This window comes from Pleurodeles waltl, chromosome 10 (assembly GCF_031143425.1).
Source record: "Pleurodeles waltl isolate 20211129_DDA chromosome 10, aPleWal1.hap1.20221129, whole genome shotgun sequence".
Classification (NCBI taxonomy): Eukaryota; Metazoa; Chordata; class Amphibia; order Caudata; family Salamandridae; genus Pleurodeles; species Pleurodeles waltl.
Window position 1 is genome coordinate 83,955,137 of NC_090449.1, and position 27,405 is coordinate 83,982,541.

Consider the following 27,405-nt stretch of genomic DNA (forward strand, 5'->3'; position numbering starts at 1 on the left):
CTTCACTAAACTTTCCACAAAAAAATTCATCCATCACAGCTTCTTCCTGGAACGTTTCGGGGTGATCCGTCAATGGGGGGTGCGAGAAAAAGGAGCACAGCCAAAATGTGTTCCCCCCCCAAGCAATTTTCTATTGGAAATTTAGACAATGCTGCAGCCAAAACGGCTGAATGGAATTATACCATATTTGGTAGAAAGTTATATCTTTATGCAGAAAGTGTACTCCTATGATTTGGTGTAAATCCATTTAGCCGTTTGACAAAAATTAAGCTTGAAAATGTATAGCTACCTAGCAACGCAACTACCGAAGGAGTACCGAGGTACTAAAGGCAAATGAAGCATACTGATTACCTGAATCCTAGGGCTATGATTGGCTGGCTGCACCAGAGAATTGTTGCAGCTGTCATTTTAATACTCGGGGACTCAATCCCCAAGTCCTGCAAATAAAAACAAAACAACATATAAAGGGGCAGGGTAGGTTCTCTGAGGGGCACCCCTGAGGTCAAAGTGAAAAAAATGTTTTCTGCATTGCTGTGGACTTGCGGTTTTCTTCAGTACTCAGTGCGGAAATTTGCAGGAGTACGGCAAAATGTATGCAAGATTACCAGAAGATCACTGTGGGACAAAAAAAAAGTTGGGTGGGTGTCTGTGGGTTACGTGAACGTGGGAGTTTGTCTAGTAATGGGATATTTATGTCAGTTCAAATGTAACATTTTGAACCACTCATACTAAATCTGTGACTAGTGAATTTCAGTGACATTTTGAGTTCCAAATGTTAATTTTTACTGACACAGTCGCCTTACTATATCGCCAAATTAACCTTTGTTTTTTTCATTGAATATATATAAATAGATATACAGTGACAAAACCAAAGGTTAAAGTGATGTTATAGTTAAGTGACTATGTCCGCTTTCATTTTAAATAAAACAAACACTGACATTCACCAGTTAAAGTTACCTCAAGTAACTATAACTCGTGCCCCTACCATGAATATTGTTGTTATCAATTATGTCATTTCAGATGTCATTAAATATGTCAATGAACATGACATAAGTTACATGATGTGTGACGATATAAGCTTGTTTTTTTAATGGCAATTAGGATGCCCATTGTCGTGTATGCATCGAGTTGGATACAGAGCATGGCCTACAACCAGGCACTGTGCCCAACCCCCACAGGTGCCCAACATCTCCCCCACTCACGACCTGCCAATCAGAGTGTTCATTACAATATAAAGGGGTGTAATTTTAAATTATCAAGCTTATTGGCTTTCACAAGGGGTCACCACATAAATACATAAATGGCAAGCCTATTAGCTTTGTCAAAAGTGATCATATTAACATACAAGGCAAACCACTGGCTTTCTAAAGGACCATCACATCATTGTATGAGGACAAGCTTATTGGCTTTGTCGAGGGATCATAACATACAAAACAAGCCATTTGAGGGCTTCCTAAATGCTAACCACATAATTATACCAACCAAGCCTATTTGCTTTGTCAAATCAATACCCACTGCTTCCGTCAAGAACAAAAATTACTGTCAGAGTCTTTCTTTTACACCCTTTAGTGCTGTTCAAAAATCCCTAGGGAAATTGCATGGGGAAACTGTGTTTAGGAAGGCCCCTTTGGTTACCGCTTGATGGATCGCCCTCAGGACTTTCAAGGAGGGATCTGAGGCAGATTAACGTTTTGTTTGGAAAGTTTTGTAAAGATTTGTCAAAGGCACCCAAGATATTAGCAAAGCACAAAAGGCTCTTCCTACGGTAAATAGGTCCTAACTATAACTACGCAGTGGTGACCACCATGGTATAAATATGAAGTAATATATCTGTAAAACTATAACTCGTGCCCTAAGGTAACTATAACTCGCACACAGTTTTCTCATCAATAACTTATTTCCAAATGGTGCAGTGATAACATCTATGATGCCATAGTAAATGTCAACAATGAAGTAATATGCGGAGTCATTAGCTGTGCATGTCGAGGGAGCGAGCTATAGTTACTTTATTAGGGGGGCTCAGCTGAGTCCAAAATGACTGCCAACACTTGCTGGTTGAAGTGTTGGCAACAAATCAGATTTCACAACGGTGACTGGAGGGTCAGTTGAGGCCTTGCGTCCCTAGATTTACAAATGTCTTTTTCCTTTAATAACTCTAAAACTACTGAACAGATTTACATCAAATCACAAAAAGCATGGTTTCTGGAGCACGAGCTAGCTTTCTGCCAAATCAGGTGTCATTCCGTCCAGCACTTCGGGCTGTAGTCGGGTCTAAAATCTGAATTTGAAATTGCATAGGTAAAATGAGTTTCAGATACCCCCTTTGCCCCTGCTTGATGAATCACCCTGAAACTTTCAAGACAGCAGCTAAACTGACTGGCTTACTTGTATTGAAAATTTCATAAGGATTCTTCAAACAGCACCAAGGTTATTGATAAAACAAAAAACGCTTTCCCTATGGAAACTAGGTCCTAACTATAACTACCTACTGGTGACCGTCATATGGGGAGATACCAAGGCTGGGGTTAATGATCTGGGCTTTGTCTTCCTCCCAGTTACTGCCATCATGGGTTTTGGGCCCCAGACTTGGAAATAACACACTGGACCCGGAAATAGGGGGTCCATTTTGTATCTCAATTTTGATTTTCTAGCTTTTCCCACCAGCTGCAGTAGTTGGGAAATGTCTGCAAAAGCTTTTTGTTTTTATGAGTGGGGGTCGCACAGCGGTTAAAACTCAAGATCTGGGGGTGGGATATCCCCCGGAAGATACCGCTCTGACCAAACCGTAGAGAGCACGCAGGGGCTACAGATATATCAACAGACAAATATGAGCTCTGATGGGAGGGTGTGAGACTGACGTCTAGAGAAGTGCATTCAATAGACACAACACATTGTTAGGTTCTTGAAGACACTGAACAGCACCAAGAGACTATGGAAACAGCAGATGTTCAGCTATTAAAGAAATATGCAACATAGTATAACGTAAAATGATACTTCATGTTTGTCTACGTGCAACCTCAATTTTCCTCTCATTTGGGACATCAACCCAATGGCAGATCTTTGTATTGTTTACATTATAGACCCATTTACTAGCAGATCCTCATCAAAGTTAGGTTTGACTGCACCAAAGGGCTTGGGTTCAGGAACTTGACCCATTAGGTACCTATGTTCCTTCCTTCTTCAGTACTATCTGGCACCCAGTTCACAGACATGTCCCCAATCCCCAACAATATCCCTAACCTCAAAAATGAAGAATACTTAAAAGTCCACTTACCGCTCCAAACATGAGTCTAAAAATAAGCCACAGAAATCCCCAGATGACGATGCGAGATGGCTGGGTATGTTCAGGCAGTGGCGAGAGCGTCCAGAGGGGGCACAGGAAGATTCCCAAAAATCCTGTTTCCAGAAGCAGAGTATCTGACCCTAGAAAAGGAAGAAGAGCAACAACGACTGAAGAAGTATGATGCGTACTGCAGTGCTGTTGGTAGTCAAGTGCTATCGATTTCTATATTTAATGGCTCAACTCAACAACCCAAGGGACGCGCTGAAGCACCTTGACTGATGGGTACCACATTCCATGGGGGGAGAATGATGAATTGCATTGTGGCCTACGTGGAGACCACAACGCATTCACTGTGATGCTCTTATCCTCACTTTGGTTGCTGCGACTATGCCGTATAGGAGGGAAGAGGATCTAGGGATACAATGCATGGCCTCTAACATTGCTGTACCTAGTGGAAAGGATATGGGTTATGAGTGCATTCTATGGGTGAAAAGTGTTGGGATCATGCGCGATGACATCTGTTTCGGTAGACACTCATGTCGTTATCACTATGTAGCTGTTCTTATGGAGCAAAACAAAGCGTGTGAGTGCAGGTGGACCTGTCTACCATTCTAGATTGGGCCAACATTACGGTTCTTGATTGAGTTTGGGCTACAGAGGTGCAACCCACAGGAATGCACTGGACTACTGGCAGCCTCAGGAACCTATCCTTGGGGTCCACCTAGAAGGTGAAAGGAGGGGGAACCCGAGGCATGCACTGGATACAGACAACTGTGGGACAGATATTGTTTAAGGAATGCACTCAGGCGTGACAAGGATGCTTTTCATTTCCTTCACTCACTTCTCTAGGGTTTCTGAAGCACATTTATTCAGGGTCTGGAGGCCAGAAGGCTGTTTTACCAAAAGAGGCACAAGTTTGGCACAACGCAAAGTCGTAACTTCCTTAGAAGCAAGAAGCCATACATGATGCCATCCTCACCTACCACGGTCTTTACTGTATAACAAATGGAAGCCTGTCGCACCTGATAAAATACCTGTCCATGAAGCATGTGCTGTTGTCCAGCTGAGATGACACAAATTACCGGTCCTAAGAAAAGCCTTGCTACACTCAAATGCGTTATAATGCCACACGCCTGGTCCAGGAGAAACAGATATATGTTCCCAACACCAATTCCCACATAAATAGAATCATCTTTGTTAGTATATTTTCATTCTTTGCAGGTCACACTTATTGGCCTCTGATCAGCTTATGGAGAGTGGTTCTCTGGCACAGTATGCTTGTGTCCCCACTTGATTATGTATGCATCGGAGGACTGCGGACTGAGTACTTCTGAATCACTCTTTGCCTTTGGAGACTAAAAAACAGTGGGGATGCCTTTCAGTGCTCGTTTCAATGAAAATTTCTGTTACTTGAAAATTCTCGATTTTCATGATAATTTTTCTGGGTAAATTCTCTTCTTATATTTTTGAGTCTTGTTTTTGGCACTCTGTGCTCCTTCAGGATAAATCGTTTCCTAGTTTATTGGTACTTATTTTACTTTGATACATATGTATATCTACAAATCTATATATATAAATTCACTGAAAAAACAAAAGTTACAGGGACGTTATAGTTGGGAATAAAAAAAAAAACATACAAAATCACTGAAAAAACAAAAACAAAGATTATAGGGACGTTATAGTTCAGATTTTACTCATACAAAACCTTAGAAATTCGGCAGCTAGAGTCAGAGTTATTTAAAGTAACTATTTCAAGTAGCTACTACTCGCACTCTAAGGTAACTTTAATTCATTTCTCAGTTTGGTCCCAGGTCCACTGTGCTTTGTTCTCTTCTACAAGTTTAACACAGGTGATTATCCCGAGTGGTTGACTTAAACCTATTTATGTAGATTAAAAATGAGGAGTCGGAGATCTTTATTTAATTAATCTGATTTAGTAACGGTTGTCGGGCTCAAGAGGGCTGTTGCAAAATTGGCATCTGCACGAGTTACCAAATTATAAACACATTTTAGAACTCCCTTTGTCATTGCTTAGATATGGATCTGTCCAGTTGTGACAATGCAGAATTGCATGATTTTCCCAAGCCATCCCATCCAGCTAGCTGATGTTTCAATCCGATGTAACAATGTAGATGGATCATCATCAGGACAGACAATTCAAAGAATGGCCACAGTGGGGAAACAATAACAGGACTAGATATGTCAACTGTGCATTCCCAAAACATCAGCCTTCCACAACTGCAAAAACTGCAGACAAACCCAGTAGCCTCTTGGCCCAAGTCTAATAGCACCAAGACTGCGGAATAGCTCTGATCAAGCAGAAGAAGCCTCCTCGTTGATCTTCTCTCTGTAATTTTCTGTTTGTGGCTCAGAGTGCATATGTGGTATAAACACTTGAAAAGGAGACTTTAATCCCTTAGGTTCTTCTTAGTTGAGTTCCACCAAGACACCAGACTGCAGAACACTATCAACCATAGGACAGTTGTTTTCTTTCTCCAGGCATTGAGCACAGCACATTAAAAAACAACGGCAAGTGGGTTAACTTGAGTAAACCATTGACTTCTTTGCCCAAACATTTTGCTATACTCGTTGATCCTATGTTGAGGAGCTTAATGAGGGACATCGGTGTCCCAAGAGTGGTGATGACAAGTGTGTTCAATCCACTTTTGAAGGCAGACTGCAAATGCACAATATGTTGTCCTATTACAGGGCATCCCAACTGGTAGTCATCAATGTCTAGATATAGGGTCTGCAGTCTAATCCCTCTTACTCAGTTGAGTGCTGGGCCATGGGTGATAGAAACCTGCTATACCTTTTATATGAAGGGAGTGTCCCATCTGACATTTCCACCACCACGGTCACAATCATCCAGCTGCGGAAGAACATGCTGAACGGTATTAGCTGGAATGTCCTTCTCATGCACAAAATCTTACTACGGATGGTTACAATAGTAATTTACTTCCAATCTCACAGGGGTTTAAGAGATGGGAGGGCATAAATATCTATACCATGGGGGAAGTATGAACACATACACTATGCATTCGATCACAGACCTCCTGTTGGAATTTGCCCTAAATAATCAACATTTGTATAGATATGTGCAGCTCTGCCATGCCTTAACATCACTCTTAAAACCCGGACGCCATACCAGATTTCTACTTTTTGGAGGCCAAAATCCTCAATATCGCTCATTAGTAATTAACACTCCAGACTCCTTCATCACCTTATGAGAGGCTTGGCAGCGTGATCAAGGTTCCCAGGAAGAGGAGGCAGCATGATGTTCTGATGGCCCAGAGGGAAACAACAGTCTTGACTCACTTTTGTTTGATTCCGGTCAAATATCAACCCTGCATTTACTTGACAAGTAAATAACGCTGAAATATCTACACAACTCCTCCTAAACGTATCTGATATGTTGCGCATCATCTAATGGTGACTTAATTAAATGGCACGCCTACGCCATGTGCTACAGACATTCTAGGAAGGGTTCACAAGCACCCTTCAGATGTACATGGATCATCTGTGAGGCTCAAGCATAAAATGGCCTTGCTCCATATTGTTTTACATTTGGATATGAAGAGATACACATTGTTCTCCGCTGTGTTGGTCTCATTATCGCCAAGAAAGATACGGCAGGTAAATGGTACAGCCCTAGATAGCCGGGCTCATGGAATGGACCACTGCATTGCTCTTGAGATACCAGCATGCCCAGCAAGAGGCTGCCCACAATATCACAAAACATGGTGGCCTGAATTTTGTATAAAGGGCTTGAACTGCAACCCCGAGGTTGAGGGGGAAAGCAGAATTGTTGGATTAGAAACATGTTTTAAAACTTGGCCCTGACTGGTTGTGAATGAGAAATAACGTTGCATTGATCTGGTCGTACCAGGTCATTTCGTCATGGAATTATGGCTGCACTGGTTAGAACAGATGGAATGTGAACCTAAAATTAACACCTGCTCTTCAATACTGCTGAGTGTGCTATACTTCTGAGTGCATTAAATGGTGTGTATAAAAAATATATAACATTTGGCCAGAAGGATCCTATGACTGCAATATCAGCCTGATGACGGGGCCATCATCACGGAGTCGCGTGTGCTTCCGAGGCCTCTCTGTTTGGGTGACATTTTTACCCTAAACCTGACACTTTCCTGTTCAGCAGTAAGCAGTGGTGGGTCCTCCGCTTGGGGGGTGGAGCGTCATCCCCCCCTGCCACCCTCCACCCCAGCAGCTGAAGCTGCAAACCTTTCACAAGGAAGGGACAATAAACTATGTTTATTGTCCCTTCCTTGTGAAAGGGGCGGGGCCATGTGGTGATAAACAGTGAGGGGAGTGCTCACTGCACATGCATGTTTGGCCGGCCGTCTCCGGCCGGCGAAACATCCATGTGAAGTAGACACACTCCATCCCGGCAACACTGTTGCGGGCTGAAGAGAGCCTGCACAGGCTCCCAGTCTGCCTGGGAGCGCCCTGGCTGGGCACTCCCAGACAATCCTGACAATACTCTAAGCAGCGTCAGGATTGGCTGCAGGGCAGGCTGGGAGCCTGTGTCTGCTTGCCGCCTGAGGAGACGGAGGAGAGAAGCGGCACGGAGGTAAGTTTTTATTTTTATTTTTAATTGTTTATTTTTAATTTAAATTTCTTTACCCCCCTGCCACACACCCCCACCCGCTACCCCGCCCCACCCCCGCAACCCTGGCGAGCTGCGACTGGCAGTAGGTGACAGGATTTAATATTCAATAGCAACCTGGGTCTACAAAGTGGCACGTGTTTTACAACAGAATTAATGCAACAGCGTCACGTAAAGAAGTAAACAATTCACAAGGCTAACATCTCTATCTAGCTCACGATGATTCCATAAGAATAAGATATAAAAATACTTTCAGAGATCCAGCAGCAATGCACCTGAAACTAAACCTGAGCGTGAAAAGTTCAGCAACAAGTACAAAGAAATAGAAAAAATGATATCAGAAAGATATACAACAAACACTGGCAAAACCAAAAGGTCTGGCTTTGGAAAGCTGATGCAATGGTTCCATTTTTATCGCACTGACATACCAAAGAAATAAAATGAAGAAGACAAAAAGAAAACATGCCACCGCCTAAATGTAATGTCCAAATGCTTGCAATAACACTGTAAAATTATAAAAAATAACCATCACATATAATTTTAATAGAGTAGTGATGTTTCCTAGCAGGCAGATGTACCTATAGGGAACACTTTTTTTTTATTTAATGCACTTCACATGAAAATATGATTCATATAGGTACAACGCAAATGTAAAATTGGCTTTAAATTAGTGCAACCAGAAAACGTATATTAAACAGACCAGGATGACTAAACAAGCATTTTCAATGCAACGGGTCTCGCATTTGTTTCGAGTTAGAGCTATTAGTGTTGTAAAGCAAAAAAAAACAGCAGCGCGATCGCGCTATGTAAAATGCAGCGCGATCGCGCTGCGTGGAAAAATAAAAAGATAAAGTAGTCTGAACTCCAGGTTGAAAACATCGAGCCTCGTATGTTTTTGGTACTTTACCGGTGCTGTGTAGGTAGGCAAAACACCGGAAAAGGCATGACGTATGCATGCCTTTCACAAATGAAAGCAAGCGGATTTTAAAAGGCAAGCCCACGAACCAATGTAAGTGACTGATGTGGCATGAGCGTGGTTTAAAGCCCAAAGAGAGATTACAGAATGGACGGAGCACTTTGTGCTCGCCCATAAAAAATAAAAAAGGATAAAGAACAGAAAGAGGAAACACAGGCAAAGTAACATATTAGCCCTCCAACCCTGGCACTGCAGTGCTCTCCTTTTTAGGCTGATGTGCACGTGACCAGGCAAAATATGCTATCACTTTCATTACAAGAAGCCAGCGGTTGAAAGGTCTGACTTCTTAACCCATCTGCATGATGTGGTAGGCGGAAGAAAAATGTGATTGGCAGCTTAACAGACCAATAGACGAAGATGGCTGACCCAAAGCCCTCCTAATTGTGCATACATGTATTTTTTTTTTGTTTAGGATTTTTTTTTTTTTACAAACTCGATTAAAATGGGATAACTCAATCTATCCTAAGATTTAAGGGGACCTGCGATGTATAATGTAGAGGGACTGTGAAGGAGCAAGGAAGATGGTGAAATTGAAAGAACCGAGATGGAATTGCGATTTGGGTTCCTGCTCGTGTAATCGAGGTTGCTGGGTAAAATCAAAATGCAGGCTCAGGCCTTGGAGCTGCGCTAAGCCAAAACAAGAAAACAAGAATAACAACTCTTATGGAAGACAGCGGCCAATAAAGAAATGCTGTGGTAGAAAACACTCCCATCCTGCAGTTTTAAAGAACACTCTGCCAAAGTTTGAGTGGGGAAATAATAGTTGTCTGGAAATATCTTTCTAGTACCTTCAGTGGCATAACACAATGGGGACCCCTTGCAGACTGTGATGAGGGTCCTCTGAGTCTCCTCTCCCCCACAGGTATTCATTGACCTTTGGCTGAATGGAGCCCCCCTAAAGGGGTGGGGCCTCTGGAGAGTTGGGGACCCACTGCGCTGCAGGGGGCAGCGTTGCACCCATGTACCTTATATCCTGCTGCCTGAGTTTCCATGGTGTGAGCTTCTGTTTCCTGTTGGGTAATCTCCATATCCACAAAGACCGGTAAGTCATCTTGTAAGTCACTATGGGCCTGATTACAACTTTGGAGGAGGGTGTTAATCCGTCCCAAATGTGACGGATTTACCACCCGCCGTATTACGAGTCCATTATATCCTATGGAACTTGTAATACGGTGGGCAGGATAGCTGTCACATTTGGGACGGATTAACACCCTCCTCCAAAGTTGTAATTAGGCCCTATATAAAACTGGTCCATCTAATATGTTGAATTTTCCCTTGCTAAAATGTATTATAGTTAATAGTCATAAGTTCTAAATGTTTGCGATGTTGTTTGCAACCAGTTAGTGTCCTTCAATTTTAACAAGAGTATCACAGTAAATTGTAGAGAAAATCAGAATGCAGTAAGAGCATCAATGCAGAGTGACCCAAGACGGACATTTGAATACATCTGGAGGGGCTTATTGTACCGGACAGGCACAGACCCGAGCTGTGGCCAAGTGAATTAATGCATTGTCCACATGGTCTTTTGGTGGTCACAATTTCGATCCATTCCTTTCACATGCAGTAAATCCACTCACAGATGTGGGGTGCTGCTTTTAACGGGAGAAGGATGGGAAAGCAAAATGGCACAACTTTTGCCATTGGTTGGAAGTTGAAGAGTTTTGAGTCATATAAAAATAAGAAAAAATAGAGCCTCCACACCCATACTTTGACATTTACATGGCATTCTACTTAGGAAAAAGGGACGAGATCAATTTCATGGAAGCCACAACACCCTGGATTTTGCCTGGACTCTAATTTGCAGAAGAACCCGGTGTTTGTAAGGCTCCCTGGCTGCCACCCAACTCATTACCCCAAAACTGCAACCAATACCCTTGAAAACTATGAGGAAACAAAGGTTTTGTAAGGACAGTTTTTAACAACTGCAGGGCATTCTGGGTAAGAAAACAGGTAGGGATCCATAATTCTGGATCCCCTTGGGTCTACCGTCAGAAATGCCCCAGTTTATAGGATTTTCTGGTTGCTAACTTACCTGGGTTCAAACAAATTTTGCTCTTCCTTTAGGATTACTCAGTGGGACACAAATCTTTGTTTTTTTTCCCAGGCAGATTCAAGGAACATGCATCTCATCCTCTCCAGTTTCCATGGAAGTTGGCACCTCATCCTTGGTAATGCTGTGGTGGTCTTTTACCGTGAGGTAGTTCACTGCCTGTATTTTCCGGGTTTGAACTTGCAAACATTGTTTCACTCCCTTGCTGCATATGCATACTTTTTACAATGTGTTTCTTAATACTGAGTAGAAGTGCTTCTTTTGAGCCTGTGGTAGCTGGTGGGGCCCACCAGACTCATTTCTGGGGACCAGCACTTATATTTCCTCATCAGTCTGAGAGAAAGATAGGGAAAACAAGTACAAGGGGAAAGAGAAAGACAGGAAAAAAAGTCACAAAGGGAGAACACAAGAACCCCCACGAAAGATATTAGGAGGCAGGGTGTGTCTGGTGGTGGATTAAAGAGGCAGGAGGTGGATTCAAGACTTCGCTTTTGTCATCCTGGCATGTAATAGCACCGGCAGCGGACTTCTGAGCAGGGATTTGGGCACCACCACTCATTCTTTTACATAATAAGCACTGACAAAGTATTTCTGTGGCCCTTTCATCCTGCTTGCAGAACACCAGGGGAAAGTTTTTATTGGGCTCTATGTTTATGTGGTGCAACCTCTGATGGGCACAGGGCTGAACTGCACTGCATAGGAGGGGGGTAACAATCAATTTCATTTAGAGTTTCTCTGCAAATTATGTATTGCCAGTGTGCCGATTTTTCAGCGCGGGACAAAAACCTGATGCTAAAAATCTGCGCAAACGGCGTGACTTAATGCACTTTTTTGGGCACTTTGCGGAGCTCCGTGTAGCGCAACTCCGTGAACTCTGCCCAGGCCTAATAAAAACACAAAAGGGGGAAAGATGGAGGAAGAGAAAGACAGAAAACAGTGACAAAAAAAGAATGCAGAGATGGCAAGGAGCATGCAAGAGTGAGATAAGGAGGCAGGGAGTGCCTGGTGGTGGATTACAGAGGCATGAGGTGGAATCAAGACAATGCAGTCTAGGTACTGATTTAATGGCTACAGAGGCGACATCGATGGTTTGGGCTGGCGGGACACTGGCTGAGGGGCCTGGAAGGACCAGCGACCTCCAGTCCACAGGGCTTGGCAGAGGCGCACACAAGAAAGCAGGACAGTGATGCTGTCCGAGGGAGTTACCAGGCAGCTGTTTTCTTGAGAGGTCATTAGACGCCGCTATTCAAATTGCAGGTTTGCATTCTATTATCCCACCAATGTTTACATTCCAAATATTGAAATGAGTCTCCAGCGAAGCCCAGCAGCGAGCGAGCGGCAGCTATGTTTTGACAGGCAAAGTGAGGCCTTTATTATTTCACAATAAACATACAGTGAGCAAACAGCAGAAAGGTGGGCAGAGACAGTTATGGGTAAACGTAGCTCATATCATTTTCCGGAGCAAAAGAGATCCTCCCCACTGACGCTGCAAACAACTTCCGGTGTGATTAAGGGGCCCCCACCATTCCAAGGTACCCCAGTCATAAAGGGCCGTGCTTCACACAGCACGCAGTGCTTAATTTGTAAATAAAAACGTGCGGTGCCAAAGCTCTCCTCTGAAACTCGAGGCTCTTGCAATTAAACGTGCGAGCACAGAATACTGAGGCAGGGTAATATTGAAGCCATCTCAGGCCTCTTGAATTCATTTACAGACACTCCCTGCCCCTTCAGCTGACTCTTGCAGCTTTCTGCTTTCTCCCTGTGTGAAGCATTTTAGTAAATGCTTGAGGCAGAAAAGTAAGTCCTGGGCCTCAAAAATAAGTGCCAGTAACCGGCACCGGAAACAACGGGCTCAAACTAAGCACTGACAGCACAGCTCTCTCCTAGCTAGGCAGAGATGTTAGCGTTCACGACCGAGAGAAGTCAACAGACCAACACCTGATAGTATCCGGCATATCACACACACACACACTCGTTCTTGACACCGAAGTACTGCACCACTGCAGGGGAACACAGCCACCAGAAGCTGAAAGGTGAAAGCACTGTTAACTTTGGCAATGGGTCTGTATCTCCACAGGACCAAGTGCGGCACGTTTATTTTTGCAACTTTTCAACCATTTGACCTGGAAACACATTCTTGTGAAATCTGCACATTTTGCAGCAGGCGGTAGACTATGCGTCACATCCGGTAAATCCATAATTATTTGGATTATACGAGGGCCGCAAAATTGAATATTTCCTGTGGCCCTGCCTATCTGTGAATGCCTCAGGTCACAGAGCTATACTGTATCATGTGAAATTGTCATTTTACATTAGACATTCCACGCCCCGAGCGAGGTCTACATATTGTGCAGAAGAACTATCCCTGGCTTACCCAAGTGCATAATAATAAGGGGCCAGATGTAGCAAAGGTTTTTACCCATTCTGTGTCTATGGGAAAAAGTGTTCGTACATATGGCCCAAGGAGTATAATCTGACTAAAGGACTTGATAATTATTTACTTATCCGCTATGCGTTCTAGCGCTGAATAGCTGTGGAATAAACAAGTGGCTTCATTGGTTGGCCACGTTATTAAAGGCATCACGTGAGACCAGAGTGCCCCCATCCTGCTGTTTCCGCCCTGGGAACCCCGGCCTAGGAGCCCTGAGCGCTTCTCATGTCAAGCACTGTGGGTGGGCTGCACAGGCCTGCACCCAGCTGCCGTACCCCACCCTTCCTCGGCCCACTGACTGAGGGGGTCACAGGGGCCGGGAAGATCCACCGAACCCCTCCCTTCATTATTGGTGGATGTATTAGACCAGTGATGCTCAAAGTACGGCCCAAGGTCCACTTGCGGTCCTCTTGACCTCTATGTGCGGCCCCTCCTGGTAAACAGCAGCACTGGCTGAGCAGTAGCTATCAGAACAAAATGTTAAAGAGACGGGCACGCATTTATTTGCAGGTTATCTGAATTCATGAAGTAACTAAGGTGGCGTCCCACACCACTTAACTTTAGGGACACCTTTATTTTTAAAGGCATATCGAAATAAAAGTGTAAATGTAAGATTACGTTTCTTAAACAAGAGTGTATTTCATTAAAATGCAGAAGCGTTTCACCATACCACTGCATTGAGATGTATTTTGTTTAAGTGACAGTTTTCAAACATGACTTGAGAAACATTTATACTTTACTTCCCCACCCTGACAACAATGCCAATAGTGCACTAAGAGGAAAATCAGTTGTCACTTGCGCGCAGGCCTAGGTTGATAATACATGTGAACAACATTATAATCAAACATAGGAAAAGGTTTTGTACAGCACACACTCAGAACTCATGTATTTTGAGATCCTATTATAAGTCATAATGATGAAAAAAGAAGCAAAGTGCAAAAGACTGCCTAGGATCACACAGTTTGATCAAGGGGAAAGCTGAGATTGTTCCCAGGTATTCTGGTTTCACATTGTGGAATTCAGCCACTAGATATAAACGCTTTGCTTCCCCTACAACCACCTTACACAATCCCTGACCCACCAGGACCCCCTACAGCCACGCTGCTGGCATCAGTGCGGCCCTCGGTCACACAATAGACCATACTTTGTGGCCCTTGGGCAAATGTTTGTGAGTAACTATGTATTAGACCAATGTCTTCTGCAAGGTGTGAACGACTCTGGCATCTAGCCCAGGTTGCCCGGTCTGTATTTTTAGGATACCCCATGTGTTATCCCTCTAGAAAACAAAATAATCACGCAGCTTCACCATAGAGGGTTCATATTGTTAGTCTGCTGCTTTTAGGGTCAGAAAAGTGTAATTTCCATTCTGTAGGGGGAAGGCTACTGTGACCTCTAACCAAGCTGTGTGGTGGTTGAGGAAGATGGCAGCACATTGCTGTGTAAGGGCAGAGGAGTTTTTACTTATACCCCAGGGTGGAGGATGCCTATTGGTTCACCCTGGTAAAAGGCCACTCAGGCCCAATAGCTGGAACATCTATTCTTCGTGGTTCAAGGATTTTGAATAATTGTTACAATTCATTTGGACTCCTTGTGGGTGTCAAGTAAGATTATGGCTCTTCTTATGGAAAGCTGGCATTGCCCAGCGTGCACATACCAGCTTTCATACACTTCTACCCAGGGACACTCCCAGAAATCTTTTGTAGTTGTGTGGTTGGTGAAGGTTGCCAGCCGGTCTCTTTGTTAGAGGAGATTTTTCGCTGCTTAAGTGACACCCACACCCCCTTCCCTGAGTTCCTGCAGCTCTTCATTTCCTCAGAAATTGAGTTTTTACTGAACACGAATTCACAAACCATCTAGATCAGTTCAAACTGGCATGATGCACAACTTTAGTTTCAGGGCTCAGGAAAACTGGACAGCAAACTAAAAAGACACATTACTAGGTGACTGAAGGAGTGTTTCAACTTCCCAATAAAGGAGACATCTGATTAACTTTGGCTTCCCACCTTGGCCAGCGGAGGAAAGTAAACACTCGTTCCCTTGCACCAGCATTACATAGACCATCTGGGCACCAAGAAGCCCCTGCACCAGAGTGTGGTTAGATGTCTCAATGGCAGTGGAACCTCCTCAGGGTTGCTACATTTATCCCAGACTGGGATTTTTGGGAATGCTGTGTGACGATTGCTGCTGCGTCTTGTGGAAAGACATAGGGCCCCATTACGAGCTTCAATTATTTTTTAGGACCAAATCTCAGATTTCTGTAGGTATACTTGCACCAAATAATGGGTACCCGAAGCTGCTACTCCTCGAATAGAAATAACAGATGGGCCAGGTTGTGTCCTTTTCAGCACTAACGCACTCTTTTCGGCTGCCACTTACCACCTGCAGCTGGTAAATAGCAGCAGTGTACAGCTGCAGGTTACGAACAAGGTGCTTTTCAGGGAACTTTAGTTTTTTTGATGATGTAATTCATACTCCTTGCATTCAGTGGCTGCTATGCCTGACTTTTGGCTGTTGCAGCAGGTCCTGGTTGCAGAACTGGAAAGGCCCTGCACCCTAGCTACTGCATGCTTAACTTCCACTTCACATGACCCTTGGCTGTGGGCAGTCTCTGCTTCCAACCTCCAACACTCCCAACCCCTACTGTGTTGCACAATGGATATGTATGCATTCAGCTACTTGGAGAATGCCTTGCCCCACCGCACACTAGAAGGTTAGAATTACCACTATGCACTAGTATGCTGTAGAGAAGGGTGCAATCTGGATAACATCTCTATCTCTGTTGAGTTGGAAGAAATTGATAAAATAAATTAATAAAAATAAAATAATAATGTAACTGTAATAGTTGTTTTGATATAACGGATGGTACTAAAATGAATTTTATATCATATTTGGAGCACAAAACCTATGCTTGGAAAGTGAGCTATTTTTAAGAGAATTGGTCCTGAAGAAGATGGGACAAAACAAATCTAACCAACTAAACATGCGTCGACCATTTCTAGAAATCCCTAAACCACGACCCAACAACTTTGGAAGAGACAAACGATAACCTGTCAGTTGTGGGTTCCAAAGGGGAGTTGGGGACATGTGGGTGAGTGTGACTAGTATGTCTGAGGTTGTCTGAATGGTATGGATGTGGGGTTTTTGATATGCGAGGGGCTTGTGATAAATGGATTGTATAATGACAACATACATTGTCTGGTGAGTATTGTTTACTATTCATTGAGAAATGATTTTGAATGTATTGTTACAAATAAAAGTATGATATTTAATTTTTAAATAAATAAATTACTATTCCTCGATTAAAGTAGACGGCCATGGGGCATTTTCCATTTCTAAATAAATTTGTTATTTCAGAAATACCAGTTAATCTGGAGTCTATGTGATACATCGTCGGCCATGGACTGTGTGCATGGTGGATCATGGGCAGCTAGGAAGCCTGACCAACTGTGGAAGACTGGGGGCAGTGCCTTGCATTTGGCTCAGTCCTGTGGCCATACGTCGGTGCATACAGCCATAGTCTATGTTCAGAGCTTGCTGCTGGCAGAAGAGGTTGCCAAAAAAGCAGGGCCTAACTGGTGGTCAGGTCCTATTTTCAACTGGTGATGTTCCCTGCTGAAGACCATGGAGAAGGCCTGACCCTGCATCCACTGCTTCATTTCTTCACTGCTTCATCCTTTGGCTTTCGGAGGAATGGGCCCTTTAGCCAATCCAAGCTTCGAGTTTGATCATTCATGGAGGTTTAGGCATAGGGCAGTCACCTGCAGAGTTGTCCATATTTGAGAACTGTTAAACTTGGCAGCTTTTTGGCGTGTCTCCCCTGTCTTTTTGCCTTCTGACCTCCTGGTTTTGGACTCTGTTTTTCCTGGTTTATTGTCTCTGTGCACTTTACCACTACTAATCCGTGCTAAAGTGCAAGTGCTCCCCATATAAATTGTACTGTGGATTGGTTTATCCATAATTGGCATATTTGATTTACTAATAAGTCTCTAGTAAAGTGCCCTAGAGGTGCCTAGGGCCTGTGAATCAAATGCTATTAGTGGGCCTGCAGCACAGGGTGTGCCACCCACATTAGTAGCCCTGTAAACATGACTCAGACCTGCCATTGCAGTGTCTGTGTGTGTAGTTTTAAACTGCCAATTCGACTTGGCAAGTGTACCCACTTTCCAGGCCTCAACCTTCCCTTTTACTACGTGTAAGGCACCCCTAACTTAGGCCCTAGGTAGCCCCAGGGGCATGGTGTAGTGTATGTTTAAGGTAGGACATATACTAGTGTATTTTATATGTCCTAACAGTGAAATACTGCCAAATTCGGTTTTCACTGTTCAAGGCCTATCTCTCTCATAGGTTAACATGGGGGCTGCCTTTAAATATCCTTAAAGCACAGATTCCCTTTGAGAGTAGATACAAAGCTGGAGTTTAGGGTCTCTGAACAACTCACAATTTAAAAATACATCTTTTAGTGAAGTTGGTTTTTAAATTGTCTGTTTGAAAATACCACTTTTAGTAAGTAAGCATTTTCTTGCTTACACCATTCTGTGACTCTGTCTGTTTTTGGACTGTCTGTCTGGGTCAGTTTGACAGTTGGGCTGTTTTGCACCTCTAGACAGTGACACAAAAGGGGGAGGGGGTGTAGCCTGCATATCCTGATGAGCCATCTGAGCTAGAGAGGAGGGAGGAGTAGTCGTTCACACCTAAAAGGACTGTGCCTGCCCTCACACAATGCAGTCTCCGACCCCCTGGTGTGCATATGGGGCCTGGCCTGGACAAGGAAGGATCTTGCAAACACTTGAGACTTTGCTTTGAAGTTTGCCAACTTCAAAGGCAGAACTGGGTATAAGAAGAAGACCCAAAATCCCTGACTTTTAGAATCTTTCCAGAATCAAGAGGAACCTCTGCCCAGGATAAGAGCTGAAGGAGGAGTACTGTCCCTTTGCTGTGTTGCTTTGCTGGACTGGCCTGCAGTTGCTGCCTCTGCCTTAAAAGAGTGCAAAGGGTGAACTTTGCTGTGTGTCCTGCTTGAGAAAATTCTCCAAGGGTTTAGAGCAGAGCTTGCCTCCTGTTGGAAGTCTATGGGACACCAAAGACTTCAGTTTCCTCGACCTGCAGCACTGGGAAATGGGTGTTTTGTGCTTTTAAAGAGGAGAAACCACGGCAACGCCGCCAACAACTCCGCTGACCTGCACCGTGACCTGCCGACGCCACACGGAGTCGCATTGCCCTGCTTCGCACCGTGACCCTGGTCTCACCGACGCTGTCATCGGATGACTTCACCGAGCCACTGCTCGCATCGCGACCTGTGGACCCCGCACTCCGGCATCGCAGCCTGGGCATACCCGACGACGACGCTCCTGTGGACACCGGCGCCGCTGCCTGCACCGTGGCCTGTGGACAAAGCTTGTGAGGTACACACAGCACCGTCCCATCCCGCACCACAGCCCCGGTCCACCGATGCCAGCACCATCGACTCCTGTGTCGTCACCAGGCATTCTGCCTGCACCGTGGCCTGTGGACACCGCTCGTGAGAGTCACAAAGCACAGTCCCGCACCGCTGGTTTGGGCCTACCGACGACAGCGCTTCAGCAACGACGACGTCGCTGCATGCTCCGTGACCTGTGGACCCGCCGTCGCACCGTCCCGCTTCACACCGCAACCCTGGCCTCACCAACGCTGCTGGACGCCGTCACCGAGCCGCTGCCTGCACCGTGACCTGTGGGCACCGCACGTTGCATCGTCCCGCTTCGCACTGCAGCCTCGACGCCATCCACGCCAGCGCACCTGACTTCATCAGCTTGGAGTTTGATCTGCAACGCGTGTGACCTCAAGCGCCCAATGACTCCTCCACCGACTCCGGAACTGACACCGCAACGTCAGTGACGCCGCTCTCCGGAGCTCACCGTGAGGATCATGACACCCTGTAAATCCAAGGTACTGTTTGCGGGTCTTCCCAACACCGTAGCTGGCCCACAACGCCGCGGCCGTCCTGAACTGTTGGTTTTGTTGATCACGACGCCGTGATAGCCCCAGCTGGAGCTATCGACTTCAAAGAACTGTAGTTTTGAGTAAATCTTGCAGAATTCATATTTTCTTATTGTATGTTGGATTTGTATTGTATTTTGGTCTTGCTTTATATAGATAAATATTGGCAATTTTTCTAAAACGGGTGTGGTGTCCTTTTGTAGTGTTTTGACTTATTACTGTGTGTTATGTGGAAATGCTTTACACATTGCTTCTGAGATAAGCCTGACTGCTTGTGCCAAGCTACCAAGGGGGTGAGCAGGGGTTATCTGAGTAGGTATCTCCCTTATCCTGACTAGAGTGAGGGTCCCTACTTGGGCAGGGTGCAAACCGACTGCCAACTAGAGACCCCATTTCTAAGAAGAACCTTACGACATTGACAGCATTGTCATCGTTTGAGTTCGCATTAGAGTGACAGGTTCACACTGTAATCCAGCAGGGCTATTTGTCATCAGCCTTGTTAAAGACTCATACCAAAGACTACAAATATAGATACTAAAGATTCACTCCTGGGACCAAAAAGGCATAACTCACATTCACTTAGACTTTAAATATTAGGAATTCAGTGTTAGTTTTTAAGTTTTGGATCCACCTCAGATTTTCTGGATGTCCACATTAGATAACTTTACATATTCTGAACATAAATAGGAATCATTTACCTAGTCAGTGGTTGTCTTGGAAACCTGTCGTGTTTGTGGCCCTCGAGGACCAACATTAGACAACCCTACTTTACATCCGTCTCTAGGGTTTGCATGCATGTTTCTATCCAGTGCTATACGAACTACAACCAAGCATGCAAATGGATACACAAACCACAAAACCTCTTGCAGCCAGACCAGGCATGAGCATTAGTGTATGACTGTGGAAATTACAAAAAAGCAAATTAGAATCAAATGTTGAGCCAAGATAGTATTACATTTTATTGTACAGGTTTTATTTTTGCTTATTGATTTCAGCAAAAGGTTGACTACGGTGTCTATTTTAATTTATACTGAAAGACAATAAGGTTGAGAGGAACAAAGGGCAAAAAAACTAGCAGGAATGAAATGACAGCAGCTGGGACGGTGAATAAGGCAGACAGAAAGACCACAAGATAGCGAAACAGAGAAAGCATTATCAGAAAGAGCAAGCATTGGCAAAACCAGTAGGTTTTAAGCTTTCTCTCCAGTGATAACAAATGCAATATAAATTTCTACCGCACTGCAAAACATTTGAAAGAATTGTTATATGTATTCAATGAATAGATGAAATAAAAAATTAGGTGTACGATAACACTGAGGTACTTTTCAGGTATCAAATAGTTCCCATGGGGTCCTCTCATGGAGGAGGAAAGATAAACCCAAACAGCCAACAGAAACAAGCACTGGCAAAGCTAATAGGTCTCGCCTATACAAGAGTTATTGGCTTTGGCAATGTGTTTTCCCATGCTGTACAGCAGTGTGTCTGCTTCCCAGCATGGCTAAAACTTAGTAGTGTGGATTGTCAGAGTGGAGTGGGGAGTAGAGTTGTAGAGTGGACTTGTTGGAGAGTTGTAGAGTGGGGTAGGGGGAGTAGAGTGTCGCAGAGTTGTGTAGAGGGGAGTGGAGTTCAGTGGCGCAGAGTGACAAAGTGGAGAGGGGTGGAGTAGGGTGAAGTGGGTTGGAGTGGATTGAGGTAGTGGGGTAAATTGGACTGGAGTACAGTGGAGTGGATTGGGGTAGAGTGGGGGTGGGCTGAGTGGAGTGGGATGGATTGGATTGGAGTGGGGTGAACTGAAATAGGGTGAGGTGGATTGAGGTAGATTAGAGGAGGGTAGATTGAATTGGGATGGGTGGTTTGGACTGGAGTGGGCGCTGAGGTGGATTGGATTGGCGTGGGGGTGGACTGTACTGGACTGTGGTAGGGTGCATTGGAGTGGGGTAGACTGGAGTGTATTCACAGGATTGGAGTCAGGTGAACTGGATTGGAGTGGGGTGGAGTGGATGGGGATGTGGTGGGGTGGGGTGGGGTGGATTAGATTGCAGTGGGGTAGACTGAAATGGGGTTGGGTGGATTGGATTAGGTGTAGTAGGCTGCAGTGGTACGGATTGGACTGCATTAGGTGGGGTAGATTGGACTGGAGTGGGTTGTGTTGAGTGGATTGGGGTTTGGTGGATTGATGCGGGATGGACTGGATTGAGGTGGGGTGGACTGGAGTTGGGTGGGGAGGATGGACTGGGTTGAAGTGAGGTGGGGGTGGATTGGGGTAGATTGGAGTGGGGTGGATTGGAGTGGGTGAATTAGAGTGGGGTAGGTTGGATGGATTGGAGTGCGGTGGACTAATGTGGGGTGGATTGGTTTGGTGTAGAGTGGATGGATTGGAGTAGAGTGGGGTTAATTGGAGTGGCCTGAAATGGGGTGGATTGGATTGAGGTGGCGCGGGGTGAACCAGATTAGAGTGGGGTGAACTGGAATGGGGTGGACTGGAGTGAGGTGGATCAGTGGAGAATGGAGTGAAGTGGGCTGGAGTGAGATGGACTGGTTTGAGTATGGTGGACCGGCTTGAGTGGGGTGGAGTGTGGTGGATTGGACTGAATGTGGTGATTGGATTGAGTGTGGTGGATTGGGGTGGGATGGGATGGGGTGGATTAGGGTGAGATGAGGCCGATTGGATTGGGGTTGTGTGGACTGCAGTTGGGTGGACTGGAGTGGGGTGGAGTGGACTGTGGTGGATTGGACTGCAGTGGGTTGAACTGGAGTGGGTTGGATTGGAGTGGGGTGGAGTGGGTTGGATTGGAGTGGGGTGGATTGGATTGGATTGGTGTGGGGTGGACTGGTGTGGGTGGGGTGGATTGGATTGGTGTGGGGTGTATTAATTGGAGATGGGTGAACTGGATTGTGTAGTGTGGATTAAGGTGGACTGCTCTGGACTGAAGTGGGGTGGATTAAAGTGAATTTTACTGTAGTGGGATGGACTAGGCTAGTGTAGGTGGACTGGACTGGAATGAGCTGGATTGGGTAGCAGTGGACTTGATTGGACTGTGGTGGACAGGAGTGAGTGGATTAGAGTGGGGTGGGTTGTACTGGAGTAGAGTGGGCTGGACTGAAGTGGGTGAGATAGATTGGAATGGGTGGGATTGAAATGTGGTGGATCGGACTGAGGTGGGGTGGAATGGACTGGTGTGGGTTAAAATGGACTGGACTGGATTGGGGAGGACTGGAAGAGTGTGGGGTGGATTGCAGTGGATTGGAGTAGGGTGAATTGGGATGGAGTGGACTGGATTGGAGTGAGGGCAGATTGTTTTGGATTGGAGTGGATCAAGTTGGAGTTGGGCAGATTGTTTTGGATTGGAGTGGATAAGGTTGGAGTGTGGCACGTTGTTTTGTATTAAAGTGGGACAGATTGAAAAGGAATAGAGTGAGGCAGATGGGGGGGTTGGAGTGGGACAGATGGTTTGGGATTGGAGTGGGGCAGACTACAATGGGGCAGCTTGTTTTGGATTGGAGTGGAGCAGATTGTATTAGGGTGGATTGGATTGGAGTGTGGTGGATTGCATGGAAGTGGGGTGGATTGGATGTGAGTGTGGTGCACTGGAGTGGGGTGGATTGGAGTGGGGTAAACTGGGATGGAGTGGGGTGGATTAGATTGGGGTGAGGTGGATTGGATTGGAGTGGGGAGTATTGTTTTGGATTGGAGTGGGGCAGACTGGAGTGAGGCGGATTGGAGTGGGGCAGAATTTTTTGGATTGGAGTGGGGCAGACTGGAGTGGGATGGATTGATGTGGGGCAGATTGTTTTGGATTAGAGTGGTGCAGTTTGGAGTAGGGTGGATTGGGGTTTACTGCACGATTACGTGTTAAAGCATCATTTCAGAAATTATACATAAGAAAGAAACAATGTTGCTTTGCAATATTTAGAACAAGGTAATAGTCATTGTCTGCGAAGAGAGCCCACAAGCAAAAACATAAGAAAACATGAGAGCAAAGTGAGAGAAGACGACTTGGCAAAATAAAAGAACTTTGCAATTTTGTTTGTCCTGCTGGGCACGTTTTTTGACAGTCACAAGCCTTCTGTTAGCAAAGCACTAGAAGTTAAAAAGAACAAAACAGTACCCCAACCAAGTCAGGGGCAGCGGACAAGCACTAATTAAGTTGAATCAATCCCTGCTCCACACTGAGGAACGGAAATGATGCCAGGCCTACAGTGACGAAATACGTGGCTGTAAAGCAGAGTGCCACACAAGCCAACAAATGGTAAGCGACAGGCGGTTTCAAGCCCTTTACAATACACAACAGAGTCTTGCAAGTGAGACGCATGCGCTAGCGAATGCACTCGCAGACTCCATCCTAAAAAGGGGAGCCTAACTAACATCTGTGGGTTGATCGAAAATATGAATGACAATGTCTCAAGCAAGAGGATGAAGGTTCCTGAACCAAAGAAGCTAATGGCTGAATGAGGTTGAAACTAAGCCCATTAGAGTATAAAGGGCCCCATTCCGAAAGGTAAGTTCCGACTTTACCTTTTGTATGCCTGCCAGGAATTAACAAATGGCTTCCAGGCAGGCATAAATACATGTACTAGTGCATATTTTGCTGCCACAAACGTGAAAAAATCAGCAGCAGTAAATCCATCTAAGGCGGTGGGAAGCTGGAGGTTTAAGACCAGGTTTGCGTTGGAAGTTTGGGAAAGCCAACTAACGTGTAAGTTTGTATGCATTCCCTAACTCCTCTAATGCCCCTTTTCAATCTTGAAATGGTTGGAGATTTACTCCAGACAAGGGCTGGAGTAACTGCCCTTCCATTAAGGAGAGGGGGACGGATTAGGGGAAGGCATTTCCCCCCAAAACGTACATTTGCACAGAAGGCTCCATTCCCCCTGTGTGGAGCTATCTGCATTGGGAACTCTGCACAGAGGGAATAGGAAATTTCAGGATAAGTCACGTGACATTCAAGGAGTACGCCTGGAAACAAGCTCGTGAGCTGGGAATGTCTGTGAATAGGAAAAAGCCTCCTGAACGTATGATTAGGTGGAGACTGAAATATCCACCTGTGCTTTTACGTATTTTTTAATGAATAAGGTCCTAAATGTTCATTATTATTCATCAAAACTAAGAAGGAAACGAGAGAGAGATACACACACAGGAGTGCATTACAGCACGACTGAGAACACAAGATGTAACTTAAGAGTGACGGAAATTAAACATTGCAAAGACAGCCGGAGAGAAATACAAAAAACAAAGAAAATGACCCACAAATTCCTCTAAGTGGTCTTCATGTTACCTCCTGAGGTGTCCAATTTTTTTCCTTCCTTTCGATATACTTAGGAGACTGAACTTCGACACCAGCCGTGATTCACGATCCGAGCTCATCAATTGCTCATATCTGATATCAATAAGGACCCAATACACCAACGCGTTGTGTCAGTGACAATAATGCAAAAAAAACACTGAGGAACAACTCGGGAGATATTTTCTGTTCAACAAATAATGGGAATACCCAACAGGTGGGCTAAAAGATATTGTAAGAGGAAGTTCCAGCCACCAAGTTTTGAGGCACTAAATAGCTCTTAATATAAAATCCCACCATCAGCCATTTTATTTTTTCTAAAGGGGGAGCGAGCAAACATCTCTGATAAATGACGAAGGAACTTTGAAACGGAACAGGCACATTTATGGGTTTACCATACAGATGCAGGCTCATGTTTCAATAAATAAGTCACCAATAATGTGCACAAGACCCGTGGGAGCGCCCCAATTTAACCTTTTTGACCACAATCCGGCGCTCTACCTTGATGAATGCAGTGAAGAAGACAACAGATGCAGAATCACAGGATCTGTGATGCCACTGGGATAACGACTGGACTCTCTGTCCATTCTTTCAAATAGGATTTCAGGATCTCTCACCCATAACTTCCAAAATGGGCTAAGGATAGACGATAAACGAGAATTTCCCAGCCCCTAGATGTTACTCTTCTTCTGGCTTGGACGGATCCTGGCCCCCGGTTCAGTAAAGGGAACATATCCTGTCTCAATACTTGAGGGAAAAAAGCAACAACATGGGAAGCTTGTTGTCGGTTGCGTCCTTGAGTTGTATTGCTAACCACAAAGGGCTCTACAGTTTTTTCTGTAGGATCAGAGCTCTACAGCTCATGGCACAGGAGTCTTCAACTAAGGGGCATGTATTGCTTCCATCTGACATAGTCAGTGTGGAGACCCTGAAAATCCTCGACTAGGACATCAATATACCAAATCCTGTCAAACAACTATTTAAATCCCTAGTTACCAGTACTAATTTAAAAAATAGTCTACCATTCCCACACTTTAAAAGTGTTAATATTTGCTCCCAACTGTACATTTAATAAACTCTTGCTTTTTTATGATTGGCCAAGTTAATGTTGTTTTCCTTTATTTCACCGAGTCACTTTATGCAGAGGTTTGAGGCCCTTACGTGAACATGCAAGGTATATACTCAAACTAATTTAACCTCTAGGTTGCTTGATGTTGTAATTGTCCTATTTAAGGCTGACAGACGAATACCATCTCATGTTCAAATAGGTGTCACGGTTCAGTCTTACCTTAGATATAAAGAAAGGGAGATACAGAGGGAAGTCTGTTTAAAGACAAAGAATTTTCAGGTCTCCACATCATAATCAACCGCACCTGGAAAAACCAGGGAGACCAGCTTGACCCTGACCAACCTTGGAAACTTTAAGATGCTTCTATATGTTTGTGTCTCCACTCTTTTCAAACTATTGGAGAGGCCTCTTTTGGAGAATGCTGTGGACACCTGAAATGCTTGAGTATATTTTATTGAATGACTTTAATGACATTTGCCTAGAATAAAAGTATGTGTGTACTTGTTTCTACTTTGTAGACCTGTGTTGGGAATGTAAGTGATAGATATGAATACTAACTAATTGCAGGTTAGCTGACAAGGGTGTCACGTTAGGGTCGACAGTAGTCACAAATGTAATACTCTGCAGTCTTAACTAAACCTTTAAGAGTAACTGTCATGTCCAATGCCCATGGCATATTGAAGGACAAGGGGTCTGCTTATTTATTTGCCCACATGACAAGCAGGCTGAAGCACCTGTAGCACAAACACTTTGGGTACCAGTTTACAACCTCGCAGTGTAGTTGTGGAAAAAGGAAGTATCTGCAGCTAAGGCAAGTAGGGTGGGCGAAAAATGATGCTCTGCCAGAAGAGTTTGCAGAGTTTTGAGCAAACGACTTCTGTCAAAACTTCATCAACTGCAGTGTGGCTGAGTTTTTCCTAATGCACAGCCTACCAACAGCAAGCTGGTGAGAACAAGTGAGAATTTGCGCACCCAGCACGATTTTCAGGTGGTAGAACGCTACCCTGCAAGATTGCTCATCAGGGCCATTGCTACAGGTCGCAACCATTTGCGTTGAAAAAGCTACCGCTTGAGTCGAAAATGTACTCAAGTGGCAGAAAGAAGCAGCACCCTCTGGTGTGCGATGTACCGCCGTTCATAACAATTTTACAGCGCGGAAGAAGCTTCCGACGCTAAACTCAGCGCAACGTGCCCGATCCTGACCGCTCACTGAATCTCGCAAAGTTTTTATGTAACTCCATGGAATTCCGCCCATGCATAAAGACAAGTATCCACACTAATACGATGTTCTGAACAGTATATATAGCTCACTAAACGAATGTGCGAATTATTTGCTTTCAAAATTAAATGTATCACAAAAATATTTTTAACTTGAGAAAAATTGATATATTTTGCAGTTTTACAAAACTATAATTCACTTTTAATTACTACTTTAAATACCATTCCTCTAAAGCATCATTTATTTAAAAGTGTGTGTGATGGATGCCAATAATTTAAAAAATCATAATATTAGAAAATCAGTGTAAAGCCAATATGCGTAGTCATTCTTTAAACCAGCCACAAAAGTTCCCCCACAGGTCTATGACCTTGCACTGTTGCAGATTTACGACTTGTCAGTAGTACATTTTTAATCTAATCTTTTCCATGGTGGGAAGGGGTTTGAAAGAAGTTTGTAGGTGTACACAAAGTCAAAAGTTACTTTCACCGC

The 27,405-nt window shown here is 44.6% G+C and overlaps 1 protein-coding gene across 2 annotated transcripts in view; it reads right to left on the reverse strand.

Moving 5' to 3' along the window:
* Positions 1 to 27,405, reverse strand: part of LMF1 (lipase maturation factor 1) — a 981,191-nt gene that overhangs the window by 684,849 nt on the left and 268,937 nt on the right. The window contains exon 4 of one of the 2 annotated variants that reach the window (XM_069209821.1): positions 3,275 to 3,423. In XM_069209821.1, the coding sequence (XP_069065922.1) occupies positions 3,275 to 3,423 (149 nt within the window). Of the gene's footprint in view, positions 1 to 3,274; positions 3,424 to 27,405 lie in introns of those variants that run through there. The other variant, XM_069209820.1, reaches the window with a different exon arrangement.